The sequence below is a fragment of the Caloenas nicobarica genome, chromosome 2 (genome assembly GCF_036013445.1).
Source record: "Caloenas nicobarica isolate bCalNic1 chromosome 2, bCalNic1.hap1, whole genome shotgun sequence".
NCBI classification, from domain to species: domain Eukaryota; kingdom Metazoa; phylum Chordata; class Aves; order Columbiformes; family Columbidae; genus Caloenas; species Caloenas nicobarica.
The window spans coordinates 21369607-21382738 of record NC_088246.1 but is presented as its reverse complement, the minus strand read 5'-3'; the positions used below and the strand labels follow the sequence as shown (position 1 = coordinate 21382738).

The window sequence follows — 13132 nt, the reverse complement described above, 5'->3', positions numbered from 1 at the left end:
TACTTTGACTGGACAGGATTCCAAATATCATGACCCTTTATGGAGTGACATAAATTATATTGTTTTAACCAGACAGCAGACTTACAACCTGGGATACATGTGAAGATGTCACTATAGGAGATTTAACTTGGAGTTTATTCCTCTTTATTGTTTTCATAAAAGTAAATAACAGTTCTGAAGTACATATGCTGAAGCTGGTGCCTCTATATTTGGTTTCTACCTCCTGCAGTGCTTTGCATTCCAGCAAATTTTGTGAGTCATATTCGTGGAAATGAGTCTACATTGAATGATAACTTTAAAAAACTAGCAGGTTTTCAAATAGATTGCAAGAAAAGATAGATTTTAAACATATAACCTGTATTTCTTGTATAATATTCACATTTTTTCAGGAGTTAGACAAAGTAAGTGTAGCAAAATACTCTGTGAACTCACCCTTATAACATTTTACAGACCTAACAGAGACACAGCAAGTCTGAATTTCTGTCCAACGTAAACTCTTCGGTAAAGATATTCAGAAAACTATCAAGACACTTGATTTATTCTGTAAATATTTTTACAGGATACAGTAGTTTCATTGGGGGAAGTAGTCCTGTGTTGTCTGGAAGGACTGTGATAGCATCAACTCTCTTTTCTTAGTCAGATAATGGAAACATTTCAGGTCATAAATTATCTTGAATCACAGTAAAGCAACACAGTCTTTGCTATACTGCAGAAATGCTTTTCCAAGCGAAGACAAAAAATAAATGCTGACATTCACTTTAAATAAATGGAGTGAATTATCCTTTTATTGTACATAGAAAGGCTGTAGTTACATCAAAATGTTTTCATAAGTCTTAGTCTTGCTGTTGCTGCAGAACTGACAAAATATCAAGTTAACAATAGAGGAGATATACTGTAATCTGGTATACGGAATACCCAGATAAGCCTCAGGTATAGTATTTCCATATCTGCTGTATCTTAGTTCCAACAGATGAGGACTTACATTTGGATAAACACACCTTTTCCCTGAGCACGTATCTTATAAATGGGAATAAACAACATTAATGGGCACGTAATACCTTTTAGACTTAGAAACTTCATTTTTAACAAAAAGGCAACAGGAGATGCTTAATCAGAAAAACGAGCACAGAGGAAGCCCTTCACATTCTATCCTGCCCCATCACAAGTGGTTATGGCCACATTTGTCTGCAATTTTATCCTTTTCTCTGAGCTCAAGGTTCAAGCTTATTTCACATTCTACTATAGTTTTATACCAGTGTAGTTCCAAAGAAGTAAATGGACCATAATCTACTCAGCAGCAATTCCTCTGTGCAGAATTTACAACAGAATCTGGATGAAATGAATTGTATCCACGTAGGCTGGTGGACTTTTTTTTTTTTTTTTTTTTTTTAAATAAACTCATGGAAATTACTTACTCTATGCTTCATTCAGTCCAGTCAGACAATCTTACAAAATTTTCATTCTCTTTCAGTAACCCACTGGAAATACTGAGGTGAAAAAACCACACATGAAAGCAGTTTCAATTTGCATGAATTTCAGCCAATTATACACAATGATTTGATTAATAGCAAGCCTCAGTGTTGATGAACCAACTAGAGCAATGCTTGAATTATTGAAATAAAAGCAATTTTTCAGATAAATGGAACAATCCTCTTCTGATGGCTTCTAAATATGTTCTGTGTACCCATAAAATAAAAAGGACCCACCAGGTGCAGATATGTCGGGTGACTCCGTCAACCCTGTAAATATTGTTCATAAATATTTATTAATAATTGCCTTCTGAATGCACTGTTAAGATATTAGGGTAAAAATCCTGAAGTCAGGTAATCTATTATGAATCGTATACATTCTAAATGCATTTGGACTTAGATCTTATTAGAAATGCGCAAGAAAATTGTACTTGCTATTTCGATTAATAGGTTCCCTTCTTTGTCCTGCCTGTGTGTGAGGGTGTTTGGTTTTGGAGTTAGGCTTACATGATGCTTGTAATGCAGCATCAATGGGGAGTCTCAGTGCATTTGTGTATTCCTGTCATGATTCCCAAAGGCAATGCTGTGAATAGCACTAGCACAAGGACAGATGGTGGAAGTGGGAAGACACCTCTGGAGATCATCTAGTCCAATCTCCTGCTCGAAACAGGGTCTGCTGCAGTGGTGTCACACTCATTTTCACTGGGGGCCACATCAGCCTCGCAGTTGTCTTCAAAGGGCCAAATGTAATTTTAGGACTGTATAAATGTAGGAGTAGTCACTACTCCAATAATTGCCCAGGCCTGTGCCAGTCAGGATTTTAATATCTCCAAGAATGGAGACCCCAAAACTTCTCTGGGCAATCTGTGCAAGTGTTTCTGTATCCTGACAGTAAAAAATAAATAAATAAACACATTCTTAACTTTAAAAAGTGCTTCCTGTGTTTGTGTCCACTGCCTCTTGTCCTGACACGGCACCACTGAGAAGAGTCTGGCTTTATCTTCTTTACATCTACCCACCAAGTATTTATACACACTGATAAAATCCCACTGAGCCTTCTCTTCTCCAGGTTGAACAGTCCCATCCTCTCCTCACGACAGATGCTTCAGTCTTTTGAAGTACAGTACATTACAGAACAGTACAGATCCCTCTCCCAGCATCTAGTGGGATATAGGCTATTCACTGGATCAAAATTATTCTTCTTTTCAGATATTTGTCCTATGTGCTCAACCAAGGTGGCACATTTTCACAGAAAAGTAAGTCCATGGTGTTACAGTCAGTGTGTGCTCCTCATAATCATAAACCTTATGCAGGCTTATGATTATTATAAGTTATTTTTACAAAGAATGGCATCAGTTGTTCTTGTAGCTTCAAAGTAAAAAACAAGAAAAAAACTCAAACCAGATTAATACAAGTAATTAAATATATTATTTGTATCTTTTATACCTAGGCAATGATACATAAATAATTGTATTTTAATGTTTCAGAATACTTGTAGATCAAAAACCACACTCTAGATCTTCAAATCCATTTGAGGTTTTGGAATAGCCACAGTAAGACCTGTTTCTAAAATGCACAACTGACTATGGTGTTTAATAGTTTGGAAGCTTTTCCCAGAATCTTCTCACAGGGGTGGTCCTCGCTTTCACTCAGTAATTGTGTAGCTGCTTTACAGCTAAGAAAAAGACCTTTAAAAGCCAAATAAGAGTTTGTGATGCTATTTGATTTGTCTTTACCACAGCATTTGTATAATTTCATTGATTAACTACTTTTCCAAAGTCACCTGAAACATCAGAGGCAGATCTAGAAATGGGAAGATTAACAAAGATCTGAAATCAGTCAGTGTCCTATTCAGTAGAACTTCTACCTCACCATAAAACTGCCTTCATGCATAACACAAGGATAAGCCCACATATGTTCATGAAAAACTCCACTGTGGAAGTGGAGTTCAGTTTTGTTAGTTAATTGGCTGAGAATCATTCTGTCCATTCACCAATCTGTCATGGGTTTGCCCTCAAGACTTACACCATCATATATCTGTAATAAAGTTTAAGACTGTTTACACTTGCCCAGGAAGCAACGGGTGGATTTTTTTCCTTACTAACTACCATATATTATGTCAGTACGTGTAACACAAGGGAATCATAGCATTAGCCCAACAAAATCCTTTCCATTACTATGTACAGTATGTTCATTACAACTTTCACCTATAAGAGTGGGGACAATAACTTACTTCTTGCTGTATTTTCAGGTTACTACACAAGTATTCCTGGAAGCTGCAACTTTGAAACACAAGATCAAGAATGGACCACTGTATGTGGATTAACACAAGACCCTAATGATGATTTTGACTGGAATATTAGCAACGGTGTCGTCACTGGGCAAACGGATCCTGATGCTGACCATACACCAGGTATTGGCATGTGTCCTACACCACTTTTGGGATAATGAAATACTCGATGAATTAACAAAAAATAATCCCGTATATTGGTGCCAAGATAACAGCAAATCTCTGTGTGATCAGCTGAGCTTACTCTATATGCAGAAAAATCACAGTGAGCAATTAATACAGTTCACAAAGCAGTTCCAACAAGCATTAAAAGTGTTTCCTTTCATATTAAAATTACAATAGAGGATAAGTATCACAGGAAAAAAGCATGCAAAAAATATATTATGTGTGTTAACACATTGACTCTTGTCATTTATACTATCTGGTAACTTCTAGTTCTGTTTGAACACAAAACCAAACAGTCTGGCATAGTAACCTATTACCAATCTTTTTAATCATTGCTTCAGTAGCACTGTAGATTGCTGTTTTCAGAGTGGTCATGATTATATCACTCTTTATACTCCACTTCAGCTTGATGCATTTGTTCAGTTATTTCCTAGAAAAGAAGCTGCTAAATGCACGTGAAGATACTAATTAATTATCACATCTGGGACACAACAAACCTCCTTCTAAACCAGTACAGCACGCCTGTATAGATGCAGTAACTGTCTCCAAGTCTGCAATGATATTATTCATTAAAGGTCTATTTGAAAACTTATAGAGAACTACAGATATGAAAATTTTAGCTCAATGGAAGAGGATATATTTGACAATAATCATGAGTCATTAAGATATTCCATCAGATCTTGTTCAGAAATGCTGTGACAGTGAATCCATGCACTGCTGAATGGCTGAAAAACTTTGGCTAAGCAAAGGCACAAATAATAGTCCAGTCATCCATTTCTTTTAGGTTGCCTGAGCACACAGCGTAGACTTTATATCATGTAGCACCTTGACTGAGACCACTCAATGACCCCGACTGTGCTGTAGTCAATCTCTGGAAGATGTTTTTGCATTGTAGGCAGTTTTATAGGCAGGTACATGAAAGCTTTGTGTTTCCAGTATCGTCTTGCACCCAGACAAAGCAACATCAGGACATCTTGCCAACCTTTAGCTAAGCTATGTTCAAGAACGAGTTTTTCCGAGAACCCAGCTTAATCTGTTATCTTTCCCTCTCCCAGTCACCAACTCTGCATTTTTTTATCCTTTCACTAGTATTTTGTTCACTCCTTTACAGAAGTCACAGGATTCAAATGAAATCTCTGTATGAAACCTCATGTGTCAAGTCCCAGTACTCATGGTTGCTGTTAATGTAACTGCAGTATGAATGACAATTTCTTTCTTAACAGTCTGACTTTAAAAGTTGAATTCTTTGAAATTGTAACTGGCTACAATAATACTTCTCTCCTTGACAACATTTTGAACAATCTACTTTTCCTAATGAATTCTAGAAAAACATGCAGTCATACACTGGTCCTTAAGGAGTGGCTGAGGAGCAATGTAGGGGGATGCACATGATTAAGGCTCCTATCTAAAAATCTTGGTTTATCTCTCTGACGTTGGCTTGCCAGAAATATTAATATAGAAGTGTTTCCCCAGATGGCCCTACAAGATGTTGCTGACAGACTGCTACCAAAATGACAGTTGATTGGTAGGAGAATGAAATATATTGATGGGCAGTTATGGTTATCTGTATTTGTAGACAGTGAACTATTATGATATCACATCATATCATATCATAATCATATCAATATATTAGATAGAATGTATAATATAATAAATCTGGATGGAATACTAATTTCCATCATAAATGTACCAATCTCTATTTGAGAGATGTTTAGCTTTCCTTTCCAGAAGCTTTAGTGGTTAGAAACCCTATTTTAATTTCCATCTAATCAGCAAAGAATAGTTGATGTTCAGTGTAAAAACATCATACCTCTACTGGTTTTTCCCTTCAATTTGTGAGCAGCATGATCTCCAATTTTCAATTCTTTATTTGGTGTTTATGTTTCCAAAATCAACAGAGACATCTTGTCAGCAGGTAGCTGTGACTGTTTCTGTTCTACTCATTTATCTTCCTTTTTCCTTTAGAGGATTCTGCAACTGCTGCAGGAGCTGCTCACCTGATCATGAGGAAACTACTTATCTGCCACAAATCACAGTTTTTCATTTTAGAGGAAGCAGACATCCATATGAGTTTGTGTTGCTATTGCAGGCTGTAAATGTGGAAGTTCTTTCCTCTTGGAAAGGAACAGAACAGACAGGTAGAGGTAGAAACTATTGCAGCTGTCCCAGGCAAATTTTTCCTTGCAAATCAGTGGTCTGTCTTGCTTTCTTGCTGTTCCTTTGATGCATAGTGATGACAAAACAACCCGTAGCCCTTGGCTAGTCAGGGAGATTTTGTGCTTTTCTATTTCACTCCCTCTTATTTAACTGGTTCTTCTTTGCCTCTGTGACATTACCCAGCAATTGTAAGAAAAACAAAGTTAATAAAAAGTGAAACAAAAAGAAAACAAAATTAAAGCAAACGTGTTTGCAAAATTACTCAGATTTGTAATTTACTTGTAAATTAACTGGGCAAGAAATATCCACATTAGCTACAGAGAAATCACTTGTCAGAATTGTCAACAGCCTAGCTGCTGACGACCTCTAATGTTCAGAAACATATATCAGCCCACTCCTGACCTAAATCCAATTCCTTCTTGTTCTCAACTCATTTCTTTCAGTTACTAAGCAAATAAATTCATTGTACAGAACATGCATGCCGTTATAGCAATGTCACGAAGCCTGTGATATTATACCAACTTTGTATTAAGCGAATAGGCATGACTCTGTCTAGAGGAATCTCATATTAGTTTGAAAGCATCTTATATTGCTTCATCTAGCAAAACTGAAATAGGCATTACAGATTTCAGATGGATAGAAATGTACGTTTGAAAAAATTTTGCATCAGTTTAACAAAATTAACATTGCATTTGTACAGTCTTTGGGAGAAGAAAAATCCTGTGATTTGAAAACAAAGACTTTTAGCAACAACTGACAACTGTCTTTCACCTGTTTAACATTCTGCAATTTGACTAGTGTGTAGCTTATGCAGGTCACAAATTTAAAAATATTCCTTTCCATACACTTCCTTCTGAAATCGTTCTTTCTTACTCAAAACCAGGACACTTTCAACTTTTTGCCATTGCAACCATGAGCTATTTAAATATTCAGAAGATGTAGCTGATCAAGTGCAGAACACTTCAACCTCAGAAACTTCAACTGAATGCCAAAGAAAACTTATTTAACTGTTGCTGTATGCCACATATAATTTTGCCATATATCTTGTATCACGTACCAAAGGGCCAGGCACCTTGGTCTTCCAGTTTGCTGGTCAGTATGCAAATATACAGGACTATTCTATTTATAAAGAATATAGTATTAATGTATCTGTGTCATTATAATCTTTCAAATAGTTTTTTCTCTCCTGAGAAAATTTACATGTTTCTTGGCAAAGCTTGAGGCACAACATGATACCCAGATAATCTCATCTGAAAACATAATCTCAAATAAGATTGCTTCAAATACAACAAGAGAAACTAAGAACATTTCCTTGATAGCCATGATTATTTACAAATAGTCCAAATTCTGGGTTTCCTTTGACTGAGATCCATACTAAATAATTCTCACCCGGAACAAATGATCAGTTGCAGGTCTGTAAGAATGGCATGTTGGATAGCAGTTTGAAAGCCCATTACATAGATTCATTTTATGAGTGAAAGGCCTAAAATTGCAGTCAATTTTAGGTAGAAATAACTGCAGCTCCCTTCAGATGGGAAATAATTTTTGATATTTTCACTCTGGTCCAAGTGGGTCTGACTCTTGAAGTAACACAGCACTAAGCAGCTTTCTGGGTTTACTTTCCTAAAATCTGTATTTGCCACCTTACTAATCAGGAGTCCTAGATTGTACCTCATGTCGATCGTACAGCTGAAATAAACTTCTTTTTTTTCATAACACTTTTTTTTTTTATGGTGGAAAAGTTGTAGGAGAAGGAAATCGTTTGCCTTCTAGGTCTGGTAATGAGGTTGCCAGCATGGGGGGGTTTTCATCAGTCTGGCCAAAAATTTAGCAACCATTCCTTAGCATATAATGCTTATATTATTTTAATAATTTGTCAATATAGGGAAAAGCTAAATTTTAGAAATTGAGTCTATCACTATCCAGTTTATTTTACAAATATTTATTTCCTTTCCAAAATAGCAATTAGCTCATTGAACATTTCTTCTGTGCATCTACCTCAAGATCATCACAATTGCTGCTCTCTTCACAATCATACCTTCTTAAAAGTTGCATCCCATACAGACACATAAAGGATATACCTTATTCTTCACAAATCTGCATTCTTGAATTATTTCACTTGAGTGCAGAATGAGACTTGTTAATCAGCTGTTTACAGGGAGGCTTACAAGAGCTCACGTGGGGCTGGCTGGACTACTGTTATGATTCTGATTATGTTTTATATGTCTTGTGCCCCTTAAAAGAAGTATTAGGATACACTTCTGAGGTTAAAAATTCAGAACTTTTTTTCTCCTGGGAAAATTAAGCATGACCTTCAACAGCGTCAACAGGAAAAAAAAAATCTCTTACCTGAATAACTGAGGTATTTTAAAAGTTTGAAAATAGAGTCTTGAGAGAGCATGCTTAAAAAGTTATTGCTGAAATAAAGCTTAGTAAGCAGGCTAACTAATTTGGTTTTTTTATTTGTACCTTACCAGTTTGTTCCATCATTTCATACATTTGTGTAAGTAAAGGACAGGTAGGACTGATTGACTTTCTGAATACTATTAAAGAAGAGCTGTGTGGTTTGGGACAGCAATGTTTGGAGTTCATATACAGACTGTCTGTATGGCCATGACTGGAGCATATACCCCCACAGCAGAACTGTCTGAATGGCCTAGCTTGATTGTAGGGCCATCTGTGTCCTTTAGCTTAGACGAAAAAATGTATCTCTACCCTCCCTTTTTGACAGCAAAGCTGTTTATTTGGTAAAACTACATCAAAAAGGCTTATGAGGCTGCCCAGACCTGCTAGCTGTGAGCCCAGTGCTTCAGCAGCCACTTGCAATAACTTTTCCCAGGTGATGTGGGTGAAGAAGACTTGTGCATTTCATCCACTGATGCTTACACACTGATATATTAATAACACTGTTACAGCTACTCTCTACTTGACCCTCAGCAGATATCAGCATGAGTCCAGCCAGCTTCACCCCTCTTAAGTAGGTCTCAATGCCACGCTCAGCCTACCAGCAGTAAAAAAATAAGCCACATTTCAAAAAGTAAAGGGGATCCTGACAGGAGAGAACTTGCCTTAGATAAAATATGCTGCCTGGCTCCTGACATGCCTTCCTAGCCCCTCCCAATCCCAGTCTCTCTAGCTCAAAATCTCAGTCGCTCTCAAGCTTCTCCTTGTAAAGGACTGCAAAGTTAAGCTAAAGCTTTGTTCTTGAGCCTGATTATGGTCTTGAGATTATTTAAGTTCTTCAGAGAACTGATTGAGGTAGAAGAATGGGATTTGTTTTTTTTTCTGGTTTTGTTTGTTTGTTTGTGGAGTTGGTTGGTTGGTTGGTTGTTTTGGTTTGATTTGGTTTAGTTGTAGGTTTTTTTAGGCAGTAGGTGCCCAGAAGCAGCCCCTTGAGATAGCTAACAATTCTACAGCTTCAAGTAAGGCATCACTTCCACACTATATTAGAGCGCACTTCGCCCTGCCTGTCACAGCATGCTGTCAGTGAAGTTACAGGGAGACCAAATCTGGAAATATGTTAGAAGCCCATTCCCAGTGAAAACTGAAAAAGCTCTAGAACACAAAACCAAAAACTTAATCTGACTACAATGAAGGGAAATTCAGTCTCTTACATCGGGGACAAGAATTTAGCCATGGGGTTGAATTTATCTTTGGAGTGGTCCAACCAGTCAGGAACAACTACTGAACTCAACTGTGACCTGCAGGTGTTGCTTTTTTTGAATTTAGGAAGAAGTTGTCTGCTAAGGTCTTCTCTCTATTGCTGGTCAGGACAGCCCCAACAGATGCCCTCCTCTATGTGAAAGATCTCTTCTCCATGGAAGGTTTTGTGATGCTCTACTCTCCATGTTGGACAACCTTGCTTTTACCGTAGCAGATGGAATTAAAGTTATTACAAAGAAGGGGCTACTGCTAATTAATAAAAGAAACAAGTCAGCAGCATGATTTGCCTATTCAACCACCCACATTTAGTGGTGTGTTGTCACTTTAGGTGACAGGCCACTTTTGGGATGTAAGAGGGCGGCAGCTTTTTCTGCTTGGAACTGAATGATGAATTCTCTTTCATGCTATATTGTGGTTCTTCAGCAGCATCTGAATGGTAGGAAGTGTGGATATCTTGGCCCATCTACAAGCCTCAGGGCTTTGAGGTGTTCCCTACTACCATGCTGCATGACAGGGAATTTTCCTGGATAAGATCTGTCAGCAAAGGTGCTCCTGACTCCTGCAATGTCAACCTTCAAACAGATCCTTAGAATCTGTGATTGTTTGTGTTTGCAACATGCTTTAAATTTGTTATTCAAATATGAATCAAGTATTTACAGAAGGACAAAAAGGCAGAGTGAGCGCTAAGGAAATTTATACTAATATTGTGTGTAAAAAACATGAAGACACAGACTATTAACATGGGAGATCTCTGTACAACCAAGTTAGGGTATACATGAGTGTGGTAAAAGATACGAATACCTGTATGTGTAATAATGCTTATGCTCTGAATCATAAAGTAGTTAAGAAAAACTATAAATGTTTTTTATCTTTTTATTAAGGTAAAGGACAACATTTTTTGTATGTAAATTCATCTGCCCAGAAGGAAGGAAACAGAGCAAGGATAATTACTACCAAACTCTTCCCAGCTAGCCTCGGGGTCTGTAGGGTCCGATTCTGGTTCTGGATGTTTGCTTCTAGACAAACAGGAGTCTTAAAGGTAAGGGAAAAAACAATTCTACCACATCATGACACAGTAATATTTGTTTTACTAGTATTTGCATTTCTGTGTCTAGAATGAGCAAAATCTCAGAGCTTAGATTAGCAGTACTTAATCATAGTTACACCTTTATACAAAATTTTTGCTGACATGGTCATATAACAATATTCATAACAGACTGAAGTACTTAGCAAGGAATTACCATCCTAACACAGACCAAATTTACCCTTACGGAAGTTGTGCTTTTTCCTATCAAAATAATAATCCATTTCAGCATCAACTGTTGCTGTTATTAAATCACAAATATAAACGAACTGTAACCATTTAGGTGAAAAAAAAAAAAAGTCTAAAAGAATAAAAAAGAAAAACAGCAAAATCAACAGCCCAAACCTTCAAAGCAACAGCTCAGTGAAGGTTTTTCTCCAGGTTGCACTGGAGGTGAAAAAAGTCAAACTGTAATAGGAAGTCTGAATAATGTGTTAGAATATAATAACATCAGTACAAAAGCTGATGTTACAGCTGTTATCTGAAATACAGCAATCTGGTCAAGTCTGAATTTAAAAAAAAATGAACTGTAGATATAGAACGTACTGAGATGTGTGATTAAAATGACATACAGGCAATCTGTAAAAAGAAAGATAAAAATGAAGGATGTATTGGTATAGGAAGTTGATGTGGTATAACTACACAAAATAATATGAAGTTATAGGAATAATCCTAGTTTTACCTAGAAAATGAACTAGCACTGAGAATAGGGTAAAAGGAATTGAAAGTGCTTCTCTTCTGCATTCTCAATGCACATTTCAATTGTACATTTCTATTGTCATAAACTCTATAATTTGTTCATAGGGAAGCCAAAAGCATAGGTGATTATTATTATCTTTAAAAAGGACACAATGTTTACAGCAACTCTTGCAGTAATACAGAATGGATGCTATTTAAAAGAGATCTGAATACTGGTGCTTTGGGACATCAGTCAACTATTAGCCAACAGGAGAAAAAAGTTGCTTCATAACAATTAAGTACAAAACCACTAGCTTTCCTTAGGAGCATATGGTAACAGCCTTTGACAGGTGAGTTATTCGGCATTAAATAAATGACTATTCTAATATATAACTTAATATGCTCTGAACAAGTATAGCTCTTAATATAAACAATTTTTACTGCATTTGCTGCAAATGTAAATTTAAAAAAGGGTTTTTTTCTTTACATTTTTATGACTATTTAGTTGCATCCAATCAAACTTGAGAGAAGTTTCAGCAGGAAATGGAGATGATTTTTACACCTGTTTCATTCCAGTGGGGATCCTATCAGTCATCTGTCAGAGAGACAAGCCTTTCAGCTTTCATTAAGCATTCTATCTCTGCCCTTCAGGAGTTGGTGATAAAATTGAGAAGTACAACAAAATTAATTCCTGATATGATAGTATAACTCTAATATATCAGTTTTCTCCCTTGGTGTTTGTTGATACTAACCGAACTGAGGCATGATCTGAGGGATGTAAAGCAGAAACCATAGTGTAATTATTCACCAGATTCAGTGGAAAGTCTCCTCAGCTGACACAAGTCTCTGGTGCCAAATGAAGTGAAAATACAAGTTATCTTTCACAAGATTTTCCCACTTCCTTAGCTGGTGACTAAAGACTATATCTTGGGAATGATGTGAGAATTCACCTCTCATTATTTACCCTTTAGATCTGCTTTGACTTCTAAGTGATTAGTCAGTTCAGATGGAACATAGTACATTCCAGTATGACAACAGCTGGAGTCAGGCAAGATGAGGAAGATAATATGTTATTACATTTTGAGAAGTCAGCATGAAGGTACAGGATAGCCACATGAGTTGTAACTGCTGATGACTGAGTAGAAAATAGCAGTTTATATTATGTGACCTTCAAAAGTACATGCACCTTCCCCATCCCCAAAATGAAATGGAAGCTGTAAGAAAGAATTCAGAAGTTTCTGACACACAGGACATGCTGTGGAGAATTAGAACTGAGTCACGATTTTAAGGCAGGGAAGCAGGATTTGCTAAAGAATGCGGTTCACTTTTGGACTACAAATGATCCAGCTGGCAAAGGCACCTTGGAGAAAGACCAAGAAGCAAGTGTAAAAGCTTTACTCACACATTCGTGTCATGAAGATTATAATGCTAAATTCTTCTTAAAATCACTGCGAAGTGTATATTGGGTATACCCCCTGAGCTTTTCACTCTGCAGTGAATGAAGTGATACCTCTATTACTCTTGGTTCCTATTCTTTCTGATTTCAGTTGCATGTGTGATCTAGAAATGGTGTCAGCACAGAATGAGGAATACACAGATATAGTGACTAGTTAGTACAAACATGCT

The 13132-nt window shown here is 36.8% G+C and overlaps 1 protein-coding gene across 1 annotated transcript in view; it reads left to right on the top strand.

Annotated features, from left to right (window-relative positions):
- Positions 1-13132, top strand: part of MALRD1 (MAM and LDL receptor class A domain containing 1) — a 257882-nt gene that overhangs the window by 175694 nt on the left and 69056 nt on the right. The window contains exons 30-31 of the mRNA XM_065627902.1: positions 3721-3882; positions 10626-10783. Coding sequence (XP_065483974.1) covers positions 3721-3882; positions 10626-10783 — 320 coding nt within the window. The remainder of the gene's footprint in view (positions 1-3720; positions 3883-10625; positions 10784-13132) is intronic.